Raw genomic sequence first — 20352 nt, forward strand, 5'->3', positions numbered from 1 at the left:
AACGGAAACCCAAGACCCATGGGCTGGAGCATGCGCTGCGTGGTCCGAGTGAGGGGAGGGAAGGAGGGCAGCGGAGGGCGGAGGGGGCAGTGGCAGGAGGCTGAGCTCCAAGCTGCCTTGAGCCAGGCCCTTGCTGGGCTTTTCCCACGGGCTTTTCTCATTCTAGGCCCACAGAAGGAAGTAGCTGGTCTCAGGAGGTGTTAGTGGGATGGGGTGGGCGGGTCTCCACGCAGCCTTGCTAGGAGGTCACTGGCCAGTATTCAGCTGTATCTCTGGCTTCAGGTTCTGAAGCTAGAATAGCAGGAAGGTTTGTGTTTTATCGTGAATTTAGGGAAGATATGGCCCCGCCTCTCCCTCCCCACCCCCTGCCCACTTCCTGCCTTAAAGGCAATGGCATTCAAGCTTTTTGTTTTTAACCACAACCCACAAGTAAGAATTAATTTTACATCATGATTCAGCAGACACACACACACAACTGCAACAAAAGTTTCACGATACAATCCTCACTCTTACTTTGTAGGGCGCTCTTGATGTTTTCTACTTTATTCTCATCTATTTCTTTAAAAAGTGCTGGTCACAACCCACCAAACTGATTTCATGGGCCACTCAGTGAGGCCACAGGGAAGCATTGCTCCAAGGCAGTGGGGAGCTGGGGGCCCCTTTGGGAAGCTGTCATTGAGGCTATTCACCCCTCTTCCAGGAGTGTCTGTTCTCAGAGAAAACACCTCTTGCCGGCAGAAGGCAGTGGCCACGGGATTCCATTTTTAATGTAAATTCTCCTTCTCCCCTCCCCTTCCATCTCCCCCCACGAAGAGAAACTGGCCGCCCCAGAGAAGGCCCCCTATTCTCCATGGGCCGTCCCGTGGCTGATGACACCCTGCACGCGGCCTTTTGGCTCCTCCCGGCACACACACCTGCTCAGATGCAGACGTTCACTCGCTCCTGACACACTCTCCCCCCGCCACACACATATTCCAGGGGATGTATCTTGGGGTGTCTGCCAGACCCCACTTCCTTCTTTGGACTTGTCCTCACCCAGTCTCTGTGGAGGGAAGGCTACGACAGCCACATTTGCTTCTGTCCTATGGCCCGAGGCCAGAGCTGAGTAAAGGGGGGACGGACGGTGGTTGGCTGCTGGGCCCTGAGAATCAGATTCACTTCCCCAAAGTTCAGGAGGGGACAAGGAAGGGCAGTCGTTTGTGTGTCTGAGGCTGTAAGGACAGTTAGAACCAGAGCCTGGGCAGGGGCTGTAGCAAAGTAACCTATGTAAATTGCAGTCATGCGCAAGAGGAGACCCAAGGTCCCCTTCAAGGGGAGGGGGGCAGGGGTGCTGAGAAGTGGGGTGGCCAGAGAAAGGTGGCCAACAGGAAAGCGTCTGTATTAACTTGACAAGGTACCTGTTCCTAAGCCCAGAGAATCCACAAGGGCTCGCCATCTGAACCCGGCCAGCATCGTACACCCTCCCCGAGTCACACTGGGTCTGGGTCTCCAGCACCCCATATAGGGCCTGGCGCCGTTCAGGGCCCCCTCCCCAGAACCAGGGCCTGCTGGAGACGGGGTCCACCAGGAGGTGAGGACACTGGGCTCTGAACATTCACCTGAGCCAGGTTCCAGGGACCCCTGTGTCAGGGGCTCCTCCATCTTAACACCCGAAGCACCTGACTGCATAGTTTTTGTTTTGTATGTTTTATTTTGCAGGGTGATCGGGCAGGGGTGGTGCTGAAAAGCAAAACCAGAAAACACCCAAACCGCTCCTTAACATTCACAAAATCGCTAATTGGCCGAACCTTCGTTTTCGTCCATTTATTTAGAAAAAAATTAACATGGGCAAATGAGATACCTCAGTGTTACAACAGAGTATAGAAATGTCTAGCAATAGTCAAATAATTTGATCTTTAAATACAAAAGAACCACATGAACACCTAATATACAGGTTTCATCTGAATACATATTTATTAGATAAATATTAGAGGTTGTCACATCATCTAACTACATACAGCTTTGCAAGACTAGAAATCACAATTAGTTTTCTGACCAGTTTAAAGTATGAAATGATTGCATTGTACAGAGATGTACAGAGACGATGACAGTCGCAGTGGGAGTTACTTCAGGCTGCACGGTGGGTGTGTTCATGTGTGTGTACGTGTGAAATCACCTGCGATCATGATATCAAAAATTATACAAAGTATGAATTTGGTTACAATTTTCTTCTGAAATCCCCGTTTCTTTTCATTATTTCCATAGCACCCTAAAAATACACAGGTGGCAGGACTAGTACACTGAAGCTAAATAGTACATGTAGGTAGAATAAAAACAAAACGGAACAAAAAAAACTCCTTTCTACACAGAGTCAGAGTATATTACATGAGTGAGACAGATGCGGAGAGAGACCTCACAGACGCTAACAGACAGGATCTAGTTTTTTCCACGTGAAGATGGAGTTCCAAGCCTTTTGTTTTGTTTTGTTCCGGAAAATAAAAACAATACACATTCCGAGGGAAATGAATGCATCTGTTAACATGTCTCTATTTCTCATTTACATATGTACACACGTCCCTTGAGTGGCTGCTGCCCACGTCGCCCTGTCTGGATGGGTCAGGCCGAGGGAGCAGACGTGTAGCTCTCTGGGGGTTCAGGGCTTCCGTTACGGAGAAAGTATTAGAAGTTTCTTAAAAAATAAAAATGGCTACAGGAACATGATACATGGGTAAAGCTTCAAACCAAGAAGATGGGGGTGATTGCTTGTACTTGGGCCTTCCCACCTGCCCGCCAGCGCCCTGTCCATTCTGTGGAGTGGAGACAGAAACATGCCTGTGGGCTGGGTGGATGCTTGTCATGGAGAAGTGGCTTGCTGAGGCATTGTTTTTGCTGAGGTTACTTATGGCTCCAAGTAGTCATCCGAAAGGATCAGGGAAGCATCTCCCCAGAGTTCAGAACCGCCCCTGCTTGGGGAGGCTGTCATCACCTGAATGTGTCACCAACTGGGGCTCGCTACAGCCCCGGACGCCTTGATGCCTCCCCCCCCACCCCCCCGACCTGGCTCCAAAACCGCTCTGGAAGAGTACACGCCCAGAGCGCGGGCTGCAGGCACCACGGTTCTGGAAAGCTCTTTGCTGAACTTGCTGGTGGAGGCTCGCTTGGGAGGGGACCCAGGAAACCTGCCTCAGGTGCCGAGCCCATGGCTTCCTCAGAGATGGTTGAGGCAGGTGCCTGGAGCCTGGGCTGTGGGGAACAGATCGACCCTCTGTGCTAGAAAGCTGTGGATAGGTCAGTGAGCAGAGGGGGACACCCCGATAACAACCAGAACGGACCCCAGGCCTTTCTGAGAAAAAGTTGCACGGCAGGAAGTGGGAACTTCTAAGGAAGGCATCTGTAAATCTGTCTGGGGCAGAACATTCCCAGATGGCCTGACACAGCTGGGGCTACTGGCCACTGGGCAGAGACGGCCACATGTTACCTGGCATCGTCTTGTCCCCACCAGCCAACTGGGGATGGCTCCAAACGGCGGGTGGCCTGGTCTTCTAACTCACTGTACTCACCCATGCTCTTAGTCCCTTCTTCTGTACAAATGGCCCTGGTTGCTTTTTTGTTTTTGTTTGTTGTTTTTCTTAAAAAAGGGACTCGGTCTTTGTCGTTGAGTCAAGGTATTTTAAAAACACCAGCAAAGGCTATAACCAGGTCATGAAAATGTTGAATATTATCAAAGACAATACTAAAATATTCACAAAGATATTTACAAAAGCAATTCTTAAAATAATTGATTTGTATACGGAACACCACGCTGTTTGAAAAAACCTCTGACAACGGGACAAAGGAAAAGGGGCGAGGACGGGACGATGGCAGCTTTCCTACAGAAAACCTTGTGCCGGGCCGTCTGGTACAGCGACTGGAAGTCAACAGCTGGGGCCAACGTTCCGGTCACATCCAGAGGAGTGCTGGGGGTGTTCCCCCAACCCCCAACAGAGAGGGAGACGGAGACTGAGAACACAGACAGTGGACGGGGGAGCAGGTGAGGGCCTCGGGCAGCAGCAGGGGAGGGGCGCGATGAATTTACAGAGGGGACCCAAGTGACCCAACGGCCCAACATCACCGGCCATGCGGCTCGGGGAGCACAGGGGAGCACAAGGGAGCCTGGAACAAAACGGACTCACAAGAAGCTACCTGGGAGACTCCGAGAGCGAGCAGTTAGCTGGATGGAGCGAAGCGTGGAGGGAAAACCAGAGGCTGCTTTTGCAGGAGCAGGAGTGTGGGGTGAGCTTTCGAGGCCAGAGGGACATGGAGGGAAGGAGAGGCTGGCAGCCAAGCGCGGGGTCTGAGACAGCCACAGAAACACCACGCGACGCTCGAGGGCACATCCTGGCACAGGCGGCGGCAGACTGGGCTGGAGCCGGGGGCAGCCTCGAGCACAGGGACAGACCAGACCAGACCAGACAGAGGAGCCGGAGAGAGAGTGATGCCCGGGGTTCCTGCTGCTGAGCCCGTGCATCCCCTGCCTTTCCACCACTCACCTTGCCGTCTGGGTAGACATAGGGGCACTGGGACAGAGGGAAGTGGGTGTCCCGCGTAACAGTCTCGGAGAGGTGGGCGAGGGGGGAGCAGAGGAAGGAAACAGGATGCATGGAGAGAAATGGGTCGCCTGCTGTCCAAGTCCAGTGTTCCTTTTCCTCAGATGACTTCGCAGCTTTAAGATGCTGTCGTTTAAGAACAGGGGGTGGCTTGGAGCAAAGTTGTAAGTTGGCCATTTCTGTTGGACTCCAAATCTGGCTGGAGGCACTCCCCCCTTCCCCAGTTAAGGGCACAGTAATTTCAGCTGGGTTCTTTCTCTCTCTGGCCCCCCCAAGGCTGGGCCCTGGCCTGAGTCAGAAGTTGTGGAGCCATCCTGGCTCGGAGGAGGCCTTGACTCCCTTTTCCACCGGTCCCCAAGCAGGAATGGCTCACCCTCTCCCAAACACAGACTCTTGTCTTTTTTTCTCTGCTGAGAGTGCTTACAGGGTATCCTGGCTTAGAGGTCTGGGGTCAAAGCGATAACCTTGGCCCCTGAGAGTTCTCTTTCCCAGAGGTTTGTGCTTTTCTGTGGTGGGTGGTCGTGGTGGTGGGCAGGCCGTTCTCACTGCCACCAACCGCTGCTGCTGCTCCAAGGCTCGGGGCTGCTGGGATACGGGGGCCCCTCCCTCAGGTTCACAGTCACGTGGAGGCGGCTCTGGGCCAGGAAGCAGGGAGGCCGGGTTACAGTTTAGAAACTGGAAGAAACTGCGGGGCACTGGAGGGTCGTCTGGAAGCCGCCGTCAATGTGTGCCCCCTCCCCGGGCCAGCGCCCTGTCTCGAGGGTCATCTTTGGGGCCTGCTCTGGGCGTGGGCTCCAGACCTGCACCGCCTTCACAGTGCACCCTCCCGCCCCTAGGCTCTGAAGGCCGCAGCAGGGGCGGTCCGAGGGCACGGGCTCCCGGCGGGAAAGTGTGGGGGGCAGATGGGGAAGGAGGCCGCGTGGGGAGGGGTGGGCTTCAGTTGTTCTCAAAGAGAGACAGGAGGTCGTCATTACTATTGCTCGGCAGGTCGGGGGGATCCAGGTACGAGAGGAGCTCGTCAGGGTTTGTGAGTTCTGGAAGGAGCTGCAAAAGAAGTACAGAAGCTCAGATGAGGTGTCGGCCGAAGGCCGGGCCGGCCCAGGGCGAGGAAGCAGGGCACCCTCGGGCCCGTTCGCTTGCCCTCTACCTGCCTCCTGGGGTCCTGGTCCAAACAGGGGAAACTAACAGTGCCGGTGGTCCCCAGATGCATCCAGGCCACCGTGCTAGTCTGGGGCACACCCGTGCTTATTTCAAGTCTGGGAGAGTGGGGCCCTCAGCCCACCAGCCGGGAAGCCTCCTCACGAACACAGTGTTCCTTAGACCCTGCCACAAGGGGCTGGGGGTCACTCATGCCTCCCAGCAGAAGCCATGTGGCTTTGCATGTAAGGCTGGCTGATCTCTGCGGCTCCCACCGCCCCACACCTCCCCCAAGAGCTCCCGGCTCCTTGCTGAGCCCGCGGCTAGCTGGCAGCACTGCTCTTCCCTGTAGACTCCGGGAAGAGGCTACAGACCATCTCTACCCTCTACTGTGAGGTCCTTGGACTCTTTCGGTCACACAGGGGACCCTCATCAATCTAAAAGCACCTGCCCTGGCCTGGTCTGGGGAGGAGAGTCGGGCAAGAATCCAAGATGGCCCCAAAGCTGAGTGAATCCCATTCACCAGAGACTCTTGCTGGGGCCAAGGGTGACTCTTGCTGGGGCTGGGACGTGAAGGACAGGAGCGACCAAGGAGAGGGCAGGCCTCCTCTCCGGGAATCTAGAGCCTGGGGGCGAGGGGTGGGAGGGGCAAGGGCGGTGTCCCTCGCTGGCAGCCCTGAACAGCTGCCCAGCACCCATCATTCAGTGTCCCCCTTGCCCACCTTCCAGACCATTCAGTTCTCAAGGGGGGTGATCCCTGAATCTCAGCTGCCCGCTTCTGCCTCAGTCACACGACCCCCCCCACCCCCGACCCCCAGTGTGACCCGAGGCCGATCCTTCTGTCACCCCACGTGGGGGCCTCTCAGAGTGAGCGATGGAGTGAGCAAAAGCACAGGGCATGGACAACACACAGACTAGAAACTGGAGACACACACCAGCGAGACAGACAGAGGGACCTGTCCCTCCAGCCCCTCCCCTGCCTTGGGCCAGAGAGTGGCAGATGCAGAGATGGCAAGCCGATGTCGGGGAACGGGAGGTGGGAAGAAGGGGGGATGGACCCTCCTGTGCTGCCTCCAGGACCGGCCCAGAGGGACTCTGTGAGGGCCTGGGGGAGGTAGGGCAGGGCCGGGCGGCAGGACTGTGGCCAAGGGGACAGGGGGCGGGGCCAGCAGGGTGGGGCAAGGGGTGTGGCACCCTCGCTGAGGCTTGCCCACTGTGGGGTTCCCCGGTCCTGGAGCCACAGGGGAGGCAGGATGGCGGGGCCCACCCTCCGCCCGCCCACCCCCTCCTCACAGCTGTACCTCCTCCACCCCGGGCCTCGGGCCCTCAACACCCGCCCCTGCTCTCGGGCAGTCCCGGCCCCAGGCCAAGACACGTGGTGACCCCAACTTACATCCAGCGAAGGCTCCGGCATGTCAGACGCTCCCTGCGCTCCGGCCTGACCCTCTAAGGCTGAGGAGGGGTTAAAGGTCAGGTCACTGTGTGGATGGTTGCCGGGAGCGGCCTGTGGCGGTGGCCGGGGAGGCTGGGAAGGAGGAGGAGCCCCACTGTGATGTAATGGAGGCCCTGACTGGCTGCTGGGGTGTGGGACGTGCAAACCTTGTTGCATGGAGGGATGGGGCTGGTCAGAACTGCCAGCGTGTGGCATCTGTGGAGGAGGAGAGAGCAGGAAAAAGAGAGGTGAGGTGACGAGGTACAGCGACGAGATGCCTGGAGAAATGAAAAGCAAACAAAACCAGGAAAATAACAAAACCCCCAAAACAAAGCCACCCCTCTACAAAGCCGAATTCTTTTTTTTTTTTTTTTTCTGCAGAGAAACAAACAAACAAAAAAATCCTCCCCCCAAAACCGCCAGTCAGGGAGGCTGAAGCCACGTGGGGCAGGGAGGGAGGCGGCCAGGGGCTCTGAGACTAGCAGAGACACTGAGGTCGGGGCCCAGGCCCCTGGGAGCCCCTCTGTCTCCCTAGCCCGGACACCAGCACAATGAACAACAGCAAGGGCAGGATGGAGAAGCGAAATGGGCATGTTTCCGGGGAGCAGGGAGGCGGGCGGGAGTGCTGCTGGCGGTGTGGTGCAGGCCCGAGCCGGGGCGGCGGGGAGCAGACACGGACGACAGCATGGGGCAGGCGTGCAGCTCATGGGGGTCTGCGCCTCCACGTGGGTCCTGGTCTGGGGGCGACACGAGGCACGCTGGCTCCGGAGGCAGCCGGGGCCTCGGTGTAAGCTCTCCCTGCTGTCCTGGGGTAGGACAGAGCTGCACCCAAGGTATGACCTGGGGCTTCTGAGTCCTGCCAGACCTTCCTGCTGGCCACCCACCTAGGCAGCAACAGGCGTGCTTCTCTCATAGATAACCTAGGTGCCCCCCTCCCCCCGCCCCCGCGTGTGTACTGAACCATCGGGGCTATGGGTGGGCAGGGGACACGAGTGGGTGAGATTTAAACTTCCCCTGTTGGTCTGTTTGCTGCCTCAAGCAGCCCTGCCTTCAGAGTTCAGATCTCGGAGTGAAAGGCCAAGTCTAAGTCTGGGCCCCCACCCCCGGCATCCCCAACGGCCCCCGAGCCCCCATCGCACTTTGCGAGTGAAGGGAGCTCACTGACTGGCCAGGCCTCTCACTTGGAAATGGGCAGCCAGGTGACCAAATGTCTCCTTGGTCAGTACCCTCCTCCCAGCCCTGTCTTCTGGGCCACACAGAAACACTGACACTTCTTTCGTGGGTTTGCAAACGGCAGCGACACCATCCCTGATCTTCTCCAGACACCAGTTCCTCTTCCTGTTTCTCCTAAAAGCTGCTCCCCAAGCCTTGCTGTGGGCTGGCCCCCGCCCACGGTCCAGGTGGCCCTCCGCAGCACAGAGCCCCTCCAGCCCGGGCCTTGAGAAGGAGGGATGACCACGTGACATGAAGGTTGCTGACCCTGGGGGAACTACGTGTGGGATGCACACAAAGTAAGAAGAACCAGGAGGGGCGGGAGGGACAGCGCTCACAGCTGTCGGCGAGGCCAGCCTGTGACGCTCCATAGTGACCATTCTGGAAGTGGGGGGCAGGGAGGGGCTCCACACTCCTGGAGCAGCCCGGCCCCAGACAGACAGTCCCCAGATCTGCTGACACAACTAACGCCCTCGGCCCTGACGTCTTGCTGGATTATCTCAGAACCTGGAGGGGCAAGCGCTCTCTGGGACCTGCTGACACACCTGTCAACCTCCCACCTGGCACGGGAGAGCCTTGGGTGAGCCAGCACCTGGTTGGAGCCCTCCCACCAGTCCGTGCGCCTGGGAATCCTTCCTGGCCTCGTGCTCAGCCGGGTCAGGCTGCTCTGGTTGGGCAGGTGGGTTGTTGACCTGTGACTGCAACACACCACCTTGCACAGCTGTACCTCTGGGTCCAGTTCCCATCTAACAAAAGCCCAGAAACGGACAAGGACCGTGCATATCTGAAAAGCTTCCTGGGGGTGCTGTGAAGTCAACTCAAGGGCTTAAGTCCCTCTGCGAGGACCCTGGTGGCAGGGCTGACAAGGCAGGAAAATGTCTTGTTGGATGCAGAAAGCACACAGCACCCCCGCTGCCATCTTCCAGTGCTGGGAACTGTGAGGACTCAGAAGGTGCCAGGTCAGTGTGGAGCAGGGGTGTGAGCTGGGTGATTCCTGGACATGGAAGGCTGAGGGCCTGGGGAGCAGGGCTGGGGAAGGGGGCCAGGAAAGACGCCCCCAGAAATTGGAAGCCGCAGGATGCAGAAAGTAACTTGCGAAAACATGGCTGAAGGCTGGTGAAAGCAGCTATTTCCAACTTGGCATTCTGGGTTCCTGCGGGAAAGCTGCTGCAGCGCCCCTCATTTAGAACCCTTCTGGTTAATAGTCACTCCTGCTGAGAATTGGTGGCTCTGGTGCACAGGATAGTCCCTGGCCCAGTGCTGGATGTTCCCCAACTCCATGTCAGCTGTGGGGAACACAGTACAGTCCAGAGGCCCCTTCCTTCCAGGCCACATGATGGAGACCGGGAGAGCTTGGAGAGGCACCTTCGGGTGTAGGCCCAACTCCACTGCCAGGCATTGGCGAGACTCCTGGACCCTTCTCTCTGGCTGCTGTGGCCCAGGACCCACTGCCAGGCCCTCAGTGACTGCCCCTCCTGCTAAGATGAGAGACCAGGGACAGAAAGAATGACTGAGGCCTCAGTCTTCAGCCCTCGGGCCTCGGTTTCCTCAAAACCCCAACTGTTCTTCCTCCATCCAGGCACTGCCAGAACTTTTGCTCCATTAGCTCGAGGCCTGTGTCTGTCTTGCTTACACCTGGTACAAGGCACAGCCGGGAGACCAGGCTCAGAAAACGTCTGCTAGATCAAATGCAATCATCCATTGCTGCCTAGATAAGGACTCGGGAGGCGGCCAGGCCTCCCACCACCGCTGTTGGCGCCACAGGAAAGGAAGGCCTCTGGACAGCACGGGACACCTCACCTGAAGGGGCTTTCTCAGCAATACAGTGTGCGTTAATATGTGAAACAGGACGAGAAGTGAATACTCGTGGGATAAGTAGGTATCCTAATGTTTCTTTTTAGAGGAGGAGGTGATACCCTGAAGATTCAGAGCCCTGGGGAATAAGTGCCTGGGTCTGGGACTAAATTCTAGATGGCTGGATGAAGCTACAGTAAGTCAGCATAACAGTGTGTGTGTAAGACGGGCAGAAAGGGGATGGGGCTGTGTGTGTGTGTGTGTGTGTGTGTGTGTATAGGATGTGTGTCGGGTGTATGGGGGGGTGTGGGCCTATATGTAGGGGGTGTGCAGGCATCTGCATGTGTGCATATGCTTGCAATGTGTGTGCAGGTAAGAGCTTGAAGCTTCCCCCATCTGAGAATCTGATGTCCTGGGTGAAACGGCCAAATCCAAGGACACTGATGGGCCATGACCCAGCCTCAGTCAGGCCTCCCACGCCCTCCTGGGTCCTGAGACTCAACTCTCAGTCCTCCCCTTTGCCTGGCAGGGAACTAGGCAAACATGAGAAAGGTCCAGGGGAGCCCTCTGTCCCCCTCAGCCCCATACTGGGGCTGGGGGCACGGGGGAGGTGGAGGGTCAGCGGCGAGGAAGAGGTACTCACAGTCTCCTGCATGGGGTGACTGAGGGGCTTCTCAAGGGCAGCCATGTTGTTGGGCATGTCCGGGGGGTGGGAGAGCTGGGGGGGCCCGTGCATGAAGTCGTTCATGGACGTCCCGCCGGGGTTCCCGTGGGGGAAGTCAAAGTTGCCATGGCCCTGGTAGCTGTTGCCTGGGGAGGGAACAAGATGGGGAGGGATGTGACCCAGAGGGAAGACGGCCACCCCAGGGAACTCAGAGTGTAAAGGAAGAACCAAGGCCCACCCTCCTGCGAGGCTAGAGTCGGCTCCTGCAGCCGTAGACCTCAGGGCCGCACAGCGGGGCAGCGATGCAGCCTTCTCCCGCGGGCCTTAGCACCCCAGGCCGTGTGCTGGTGTACAGCCACGAGCAGGGCTAGAGTGGGAGGAGAGGGTGGTCGGGCTCCTGCGGCAGGAAACATGGAATGAGGCCCGAGTCTGAACTTTCCACAGGATCTGCTGAGCGAGCCCCCCAGACCTGCTCACCCACAGCCCCCATGAGGCTGCCCTTCGTCACTGGGACCACCCAGGCCCAGAGGGGGAGGTCGGAGTCTGCCAAGTCCACAAAGAAAGCTGGGCCAGATTCAAGATGACACCCTCAGAGCCAGCTGTCTGGCCTCCCAAGCCGCTGCTTCCTCCACCACGTGGCCGCGGTGAGAGCTCAGAGGAGCAGCACGCTGGAAAGCTGGGGCGCTCAGCATGCTGTGGGACTCTGGCTAGGTAGGCTAACCTCTCTGGGCCTTTAATCATCCAGGAGTCCCAGGAACCTAAGAGCAGGGGTTCTGCGGGGAGCTGCCATGCCCGGTGTTTGGGGGGTCGGGGGGGGTACTTTCTGGGAACTGAGGGCAGTGCGGTGCAGCTTGCTCTGGGCAGCAGGAAGTGAGGGGGCAGTGACAGTGACCTTGGTGGCCGAAGGCTGGTGCTCTAGGCCCCTGGACCCCGTCTCTGGAAGGGTGGGAGAGTTGCAGGGATAGGGACAATACGTAGATGTCAGAGGGAAACACGGGAGGGCCAGGAGCTCCAGGAGGAGTGTGGTCTTAGTGCCCCCAGCAAAGCAGGCTCTGAAGCCCCTAAGCTTGGCAGCTGCCGACCAGGGAGATCCAGGAGTCGGGAGGGAGGCTGGGCAGCGGGGGGTGCGAGAGGCGGGAGGCTGGCTCGTGGGGCAGTTCCTCACTCATGACTTCCCAGCTGGGTGCCAACCCACAGGGCTGGCTGGACGGAGAGGGGGGGATGGCATTGCACGGGCCGCTGTACCCCCAACTTCAGCTACGTGGGATTGTTTTTTGAGGGCGCACGTTACCGCTGCCTCTTCACACCACACCCTCCCTGCACCTGCCACCATCACCCCAGAAATCCTGGGCCCCTGCTGGGGCTTCTCCCTCCCTCCTTGTCGGCCATCACCCACCTTGGCTGCTGTAGTCGTTGGAGTTGGTGCCCCCGGGAGGGGGTGGGAGTGGATAGGGGGACGGGCCGGGGCCCAGGGCTGCGATCATCTCCATGACATTGGGCATGATCATCTGGCTGGGACTCATGGTCTTGAACCGCTTGGACGGGATGCCGTCAGGGTCATCCTTAATGTGGAGGTCCGACTTGATGGGCACTGGCCGCCAGCTGCATGTGGGGTCAATGGTGACCTCTTCAAACTCGGAGCTGGGGGGAGCAAGGGGGCAGAGCTGAGGCTCTGGGGTACCGGGCTTTGGACACGAGGGCCTCCAGCTCGGACAGACACTGTGATGTCCTCATCCAGGCTCCCTCTGCCCCCATTCCCACCACACTCTGCATAGGACAGAGGTGTGACGGATTTTTATAACTTTTGAAAGATGGGGAGACTGAGACTAGGAAAAGCAAGTGGCTGGGCATGGGGCAGCGGGCCCCAAAGCCTCCACCTGAGATGCGGCCATGTCAACTTCCTGCTCTAGCTGAGCTTGGTCCTTTCTGGAAAGTTCATTTGCCCCCAGGTACAGAACCCCTTAAATTCGCAGAGAGGTGAGGGATGTGGGAAAATGGTCTGCCGGCCAGTGGGGGATAGGGTATCAGGGGTGATCACATACTCACCTCATGCAACCCAGGTCAGCATCCCGCCCACCCCCCCTCCTCCCCCACCCCCTGCCCTAGTGTGGGGAGGCCCACTTACTGTTGGATGGCATTCAGGATGCCCCACATGTACTGATCTACCTCCAGGCCCTCGAGCAGAGCGGTTTTACTGGAAAAGGAGAAAGGGGGCTTGGCCTTTGCTCCTGGACCCTAGCGGAGGCCACAGCCCACTCCTCCCCACTGTGTCCAAGAGACCCGGGCCCTGCCACTGGTTACTACTTGGGGGCACCGACAGGAGAGGGCAGACTTGTGATCGCTTGATACAAAGGGACTGTGCACAGCCCCCGTGATCTGAGCCCCTCTGCTGCGCTTGGGTTCTCTCATCCATGTTTAGGGCAGGTGGAGGTGGCTGGACCCCACAGAGCAGGGCCACAGCTCCTCCTGGAGCCGGGTGACGTAGCTTATGCTGAGGTGGGCATCACTCACTTGCACACAGGACACCTCCAGGTCCCTCTCTCGCAATTCAGCTGCAGGTACGACTCCAAGTCAAAACACTGCGGAGGCCGGGAGACACAGACAGATGAGACCAGGGCTCTCAGAAACCTCTTAAATGCAAGTGCCACTGCCTCCGGGACCCTCATGAAGACGTCCCACCAGGGAGGGAGACAGGGTATGGAGAGACCCAGGTTTGAGAGGGGTGATGACCTTGCCGATTTTCTGCTGTGCTTAAAGCTTTCGGGCCACGTGGAATCCCTGCACACCTGTGCCCAGCCCTCCTCATACCATCCCGGTGCCCCAGATGACCCATGGCCTCTGAGAAGCCTTCCTGGTTCCTCTGCAGCCGCCTCTCACCGATCCTGCCCCATGACAGCACCTCTCCCTGGCCCAGCCCAGGCATGGAGGACACACCCCATCCAGTTCATCAGTGTGCGCCAGACAAATAAAGCGACCAGACCTCTGCTGCCCCCGTTTTCCCGAGGATGGGGGTTAGGGGGGCTGGAAGGCTCCTGACCCACTATGAAGCCCTTGGGGCCAGTTGTGAGAGGGTGGGGCTGAGGGTACGGCTGGCCTGCCCCCATGGTAGCCCCCACCCAGTGAATCCCACCCACCTGGGCTGCCCGCATTTAGCCACCCAAACTGTGACAGTCACTCATCCCACAGCCACTTCCTGAGTACCTGCTCAGGGCAGGGCCTCGGGACACAGCAGTGACCCAGGCAGAGGCGTCCCTGCTTTCAGGTTCCCTATCAGCCGTAGTGGCCGTATGTGCAGGATTTCCAGCTGGCATCTGACATCTGCCAGGGCTGGGACTGGTTCCCCCCGGGAACCTAGCTCTGAGCACACAGAGAAGATGCTCAGAGAATAAATGATGGCAGGAGTGAGTGAGTGAAATCAGCTCCTGATGGCCATGGCATCCTTCCGGGTTTAGAGACAGGCCCTGCTGCCCACGCCCCCCGCCTACTCCTCGCCATCCCAGCCAGACTCCAGGACGCTCTCCCTGGGACTGCTCACCTGGACGTGCTTGCAATCGTGGCCTCGAGCAGGCAGCTGGATGCGCCGGAATGTGATGGGGCACTTCAGAGACACCTTGATGGCTGTCTGCTCCACGCCATCTTCCCCATTGAGGGTCGTGTTGCCCGATGAGGCAGCCACGCTGCTGAAATTCCGCTTGACTGTGGGGCGGAGGCACGGGTGGATAAGGAGGGCAGGGCTGTCCTGCACTCCCCCCACTCCTTCAAGTGGCTGATACACACTCTGATTCTCCACGCCCCCCAACACAGGGAGGTCTCATGAACAGGTGCAGGGCACCCCCGCCTGGGCAAAAGGGAGCTCAGCATGCCGGAGGCCCTGGGCCTCCCAGCACTCTGCAATCACACTCTACATGAGACATGTGTGAAGTGCCCCTGGAGGTGGCTACATCAGTCCCCCAGTCTCTGCAGTTCATGCCCTGTCTTCACTAGGAAGGCAGGACTTTCTGCAAAACCTGCAGAAACCCAGTCTGGCACTTCACTGACTTTCTGGGTCAGTGGGAGAGCCCCACAGGCACTTTTGCACTTAATTCTCCAAATGTGGAAATGGCCTGGCCGGATTCTAGGGCTCAGGACGTGAAGAAGCACATTTGAAGGGGGGAGCAGTGATGTACTTCCCTGCATGGTGCACCCCCCCCTCCCCCACCCTGGCCCCCAAGTGTCTGCACCTGGGAGTCAGAGCCAAGTCCCCCCCTCTCGAGTTAGGCCTGGGTTGTTGAGGTGGAATCCACCCCTGTGCTTCTCTCCTGATGAAGAACCCCTTCTTCCAGTTCCTACCATCCTTCCAGGCGATCACCTCCTCCAGGAAGCCTGCCTGGTCTACCTGCACCACGGCGTCTTGTTTTAATCTGCCCCACGTGCTGCACTCACGGTACTGTGTGCTCATTTGATCATCCCCACAGCCCCAGAGGAGGGGCATTGGATGGGGAGGGGCTAGTGCCAGGGAACACTCAGGGCCCGGTGGTGCCAGGCCCAGGGGACAATGAACGTGGTGGGACTGGGGTCTGGTTCCAGCCCCCGAGCCCCCACTCACTTTTCGTGATACAGTGCTCTGCGGGCAGGAGCCGCTTCTTGAGGAGGCCTTGCAGCACGGAGCGCACGGAAGGCCGGTGGACCAGCTGCAGCACGAAGAGGTGGGACTGCCGAGAAAGAGCAGAGGCTCGGTCCCTGCCGCGTGGCCCCCACACCTGCCACCTGGGCCTCCACAGGCCTAGGCCGCCCCCTTCACCCCAGAGGCTAAGCGCAGGAAAGGGCCCCACGTCCGTGGTGATGCCCCATTAGTAGAAGGTCCCCTGGGACCTGGAAGAGAGCCCTTGAGGCCCAGGATGTGTCCTGGGACCTGCGAGCTGGGGACCCAGACCGGGGTCACTACCCGGGGACAGCTGCTGCTGTCTATGCCAACAAGGCTGACTCTGATGCTGATATACCCCTGGGATGTGGTTATGGGACACAAGGCATCAAGATCCAGGCCAAACTCACCTCCTAGCCTTGGCCCTCCTGCCCCTCGCCCCGCTGTTCCCCATCATGCCTCCTCCACCCTTCCTGCCAGAGGATGTTGTCCTGTCTTCACTCCTCCAGGAAGCCTTCCAGGACTGCACCCCCCCCCCACAAGCCCCCGCAGGCTCCTCACTCTGACAGCATCCCCAGTCCTGTGACTCCTATCCCCGGTTGGTCGTGGCGCCCCGACCCTCATAAGGGCAGGATCAGAACTCTTCCTTCTCCTCCAGGGAGGCCAGCAGGGCAGGGCAGGTACTCTGCAAATCCCCGGGCAAGCCCTGAGTGCCAGGCCCTGATCTTGGGGGACAGGAGTGTGGCTCAGACGTGGTCCCAGATCAGTGAGTCACAGGTCAGGGGACACACATACACAGTTCTGAGACAGCATGGTTGGGTGACAAAGGGAAGGAGTTAACTCCAGACTTGGTGGAGTTGGTTCTCAGGGGAAGAAATGATTAGAATATAAAAATTTCTTGCAAATGAGGCACGAAAGGAGCCTAGCTTTGAGGGACACACAGAACTTCCTCAGTGGAAGAAGGTGGTGGGCACGGGGGATGGTGTCCAGGAGGAGGATCTACAGGAGCAAAGGGAGGTGAGTGTGTAGACCAGATGGAGGCTGCGGTAGGAGAAAAGGCCAGGCCTCGGACCAGAGCACGGCGGCCTGAATTTCACCCCACGGCTCTGGAGGGGACTGTGGCACATTTCTGGGGTACTCCTGAAAGATCACTCCTGGGGAGGGGGTGATGGAGACCCATGACGTAGCTGAGGCCCAGAGGAGGCTGAGGATCTCGGGCCCACCCGCACACTCACGCAGCAGCAGGCGGTGACGGTGATCTGGATGGTGTTGCGGCCCGGCTGGCACACGTGCTTGAGGTGCAGGGGCTTGTGGGATGTCTTGTTGTCGCCGCGCTCGATGGTGAGGGGCGTGGCGTTCACGCTGACCTGCACCGAGGCTGGCCAGTTGGTGTTCATCTGCCGGTCCTCGTGGTGGTAGCACTTGAACTGCAGCTCCAGGTCAGACCTGGGGGCGGGGCGAGGCTCAGGGCGGCTCTGCGAAGGGGCTGCCCGTGGCCTCCATGACCCCTCCCTCACCAGAGCCCCCCACCGAGTCACTCAGTACCCCGTCCTCAGCCACGAAGGCTCCCCGAGCCGCCTCGAGCTCTCCTCTCTCACCCTGGACGTTCCCCTGCCCAGGCCTCCCATCAAAACCCATCCCAACAACCCAAATTCCCCCATGACGCCCATATACTGTTCAACCACAGCCCCACACAGCTCTGGCCACAATCTGCCTCAGTCCCCTGCATGGAAGTGCACCTCCTGTTCCCCCAGGACAGAGACAGACGGACAGACGCTAACTCAACGAGGCCAGCTGAAGGCTGATTATGCCCTGAGCTCCTGTGGGAGAAGCACCCCAGGCCAGGGGCTGCCTGGTTCCGTTCCCGCCCCCCTACCCCTGCGGTGGGCCCCAAGGACACGGCACCGAAGGAGACCACAGATGCATGAAAACTGAGCAGGGCCAGTGGCCGAGCCACAGAAGGTCTCGCAGGCGACGGTACTCACGGCTAAGGAGCAGTGGGTGAGCAGGGCCCCTGCATGGGGGGGTCTCTCTACCCTTTTGCCTGAGTGCACTCCCGTGCCCTCCTGCCCACCCCAGCTGCCTCTGGCCTGCTCTGTAGCCGGCTCAGCCTGCTCAAGGCAACGGGCCAGCTGTGCGCGCACAGTTGTGTGTGTGCACATGCCCAGCTCAGACACATCTCGTGCCCTCAGGGTGCTCACTGGGCAGCTGAGGCCTTTGGTCACTGACACAGCGAGGCAGTGTGAGTCCTGCCCGAGGAGGAGGAACCGAGGGTGGAGACACCAATGCGTTCTGGTGTCTGAGAGACCCGGGCCCGAGTCCCAGCTCTGCCCCGTGCTAGCTCCGAGGACTCATTCAAGCTAATCACTTCTCTGGCCTCAGTTTCCTCACTGTCAACGGGGCAAGCAATGCCTACTCATAAGATCAAAAGAGATCAGGTGGGGGCTTCCCTGGTGGCGCAGTGGTTGAGAATCTGCCTGCCAATGCAGGGGACACGGGTTTGAGCCCTGGTCTGGGAAGATCCCACGTGCCGCGGAGCAGCTGGGCCCGTGAGCCACAGCTACTGAGCCTGCGCGTCTGGAGCCTGTGCTCCGCAACAAGAGAGGCCGCGACAGTGAGAGGCCCGCGCACCGCGATGAAGAGTGGCCCCCGCTCGCCGCAACTAGAGAAAGCCCTCGCACAGAAACGAAGACCCAACACAGCCAAAAATAAATAAATAAATAAATTAAAAAAAAAAAAAAAGAGATCAGGTGTAGGAGGCTCAGAACACAGAACCTGGCCCAGCAGGGGGCCTCCAGACCCCTCACTCCAGCGCCCACTGTTTGAGCAGCAGCCCCGCCCGGTGGCCAGCTGCAGGAAGGACCCAGCCCTGTTCCCGCTCCTCTCTATATTCCTGGCTCTGACCACATGAGCCACGTTCAGGGCCAACTCGGGGGCCCTGCTGGAACATCCTCCTTCTCAGCCTGCGCTAGCCACCTTTTCCTCTGGGAATTTGTTCTTGACCACTGTCTCATCAGGACTGGGGTGAGTGACAGCAGCTCCCTGCCCTCAGGCCACTAAGCCAAGGCAGATTTGTCTGTCTCCCGGCACCTGCAGGTTCGCTTTGACACCCCCAGGGCCTTGCACACAGCAGGGCCCAGTCAGCAATGCTCAACAGGTGACGGTGTCAAGCAGATGCTGTTACCACGTGTCTCAGGCGACGCCAGGGCCCAGGAATGTCAGCACCGGGGCCACCTCCATCCACCCGGCTCGGGCTGTGCTGTGCCCTGACGCTCACCTCCACATCAGCGTCTGGTGGACCGTGGGCCTCAGGTGAAAGACATGGTTGCTGACGGCCAGGTTGTGCTCCAGGCGGAAGGGCTCCAGCACCACACCATCCCGCACGGGGAACGTGAGCCGCAGCTCGTCATTGTGGTTGGCTGCGCGGGGGAGGAGCAGGTGAGCAGCACGGCCCTTGTCCCGGCGGCACACGACACGCACCCTTGGCTGCATGCTCTGGGTGCGTGTGCGAACAGGGCCACGGCAGCTGGGCTGTGTGCTCAAGGGCACACCAGGCAGCCCCTGGCTTCTTCCGGTCCCTCCGACCGCATCCTGACCATCCCTGCCTCCCATTCCCACTCACCCCCCGCTCTGCATCCCCTCCTGTCTCCACCTGCTCCCTGCTCTGGAAGCCCCGGCTGGCTTCTCCTCCCAGCCCTTTGCCACAGCTGAGAGTTGCTTTCCCTCCCAGCCTCCAGCCGCTCAGGCAGGTCGTAAGGAGGCCTGCTCTCACACCCTCTGCTCTTTCCCGCGCCCAGCCCCCAGAGGCAGGCAGGCAGACTTCCAAGCCCCCAACTCCTGGCACACTGTGAGCGGGGTTGCGGTGGGGGGGGAGGTGGGGGCAGGTGGAGCTGGCTTGATGAGGGAGGGAGGGGGGAAGGAGGGAGTAGGGCGCTCACCTGGGGGTGGCGGCAGAGCGCTCATATTTGGCTTGATGTCAGGTGGGAAGGGTGGTTTAACGTCTTGACTGGGGGACAGGTATGGGGGGATGCTGCTCCCGGGGGTCATGGGGGGCGTGGGGTTCCCTGGAACAGGTGAGTGGGGGTAATTTGCCACAGGAACCGGCCTGGGAGGCTGGAGGGAAAGAGAAACCACATATAGGTTATGGGCTCACAGGCATAAGGAGGGACCATGGCTGTGGACACATGCCCCACCCACCCTAGGGTCCTAGGGCTATGGCCCTTGCTCCCCTGAGGGAGGAGAGCCCCCCAGGAAAACCCCTTCCTCCACTCTGGCCACACTCAGGCCTCTGCCTCTATGGGAAGACAGGTGGGCCTGGAAAGGTTCTCCCCACCCTTCACTTGGGTCACGGCACCAGGGGGATTGTAAGGTCCCCAGCCCATTTGACCAATGAGGACACAGGCTCAGGGTGACGGGGAATTCGCCTAATATAATCTTGGGAGAAGAGGAATGCTAGGAACAATCCCAGGTCTCCCGCTGCCCACATCATGACTCCAGGCCATGTCCTTCATCGCCACCCCACCCCACTGGGGTCCCCAGATGGAGTCAGACATGAAGCATCTCCAGGAGCCCCTTCCCTTCCTCTCTTAGTCCCCACCTTGTTTTCTTCCCAGGACTGGCCAGGTCCACACTCATCCCTGGCCCACCCATCTGAGATGCAGATTCTCCAAGCATCTCTGGGCCCTGGAGCGGACGACCCTACTAATGTCCAGAAGGGCTGGGGCAGGAACAGTGAGGCCCCCTCTAACATAGTGCACGTGGGTTATAATTTCTGAGATGGAAACTGAAACATACCCTGTTGACGTTCCCTTGGCTGTAGCTGCTGTAGCTGCTTCCAGAGAAGGTGTTATTTTGTCCATTAAACTGCTCTGGCTGGTAAAGCAAGATAAACAATGCCGTGAACGGAAGGCAGAAAGGCTACCCTGCT

General features: G+C 59.1%; 1 protein-coding gene across 2 annotated transcripts in view; it reads right to left on the minus strand.

The window, feature by feature from the left end:
* Positions 1 to 1928: 1928 nt before the first annotated feature.
* Positions 1929 to 20352, minus strand: part of ZMIZ1 (zinc finger MIZ-type containing 1) — a 233578-nt gene continuing 215154 nt past the window's right edge. For both annotated transcript variants that reach the window (XM_059900907.1, XM_059900906.1), the window contains exons 14-25: positions 20220 to 20297; positions 19364 to 19538; positions 18703 to 18844; positions 16661 to 16871; positions 15390 to 15495; positions 14340 to 14500; positions 13316 to 13383; positions 12930 to 12998; positions 12201 to 12445; positions 10784 to 10950; positions 7096 to 7350; positions 1929 to 5609 (exon numbers count right to left, since the gene is read on the minus strand). In XM_059900907.1, coding sequence (XP_059756890.1) covers positions 5502 to 5609; positions 7096 to 7350; positions 10784 to 10950; positions 12201 to 12445; positions 12930 to 12998; positions 13316 to 13383; positions 14340 to 14500; positions 15390 to 15495; positions 16661 to 16871; positions 18703 to 18844; positions 19364 to 19538; positions 20220 to 20297 — 1785 coding nt within the window. In that variant the 3' untranslated portion in view covers positions 1929 to 5501. The remainder of the gene's footprint in view (positions 5610 to 7095; positions 7351 to 10783; positions 10951 to 12200; positions 12446 to 12929; positions 12999 to 13315; positions 13384 to 14339; positions 14501 to 15389; positions 15496 to 16660; positions 16872 to 18702; positions 18845 to 19363; positions 19539 to 20219; positions 20298 to 20352) is intronic.

Source organism: Balaenoptera ricei, chromosome 16, assembly GCF_028023285.1.
Source record: "Balaenoptera ricei isolate mBalRic1 chromosome 16, mBalRic1.hap2, whole genome shotgun sequence".
Classification (NCBI taxonomy): domain Eukaryota; kingdom Metazoa; phylum Chordata; class Mammalia; order Artiodactyla; family Balaenopteridae; genus Balaenoptera; species Balaenoptera ricei.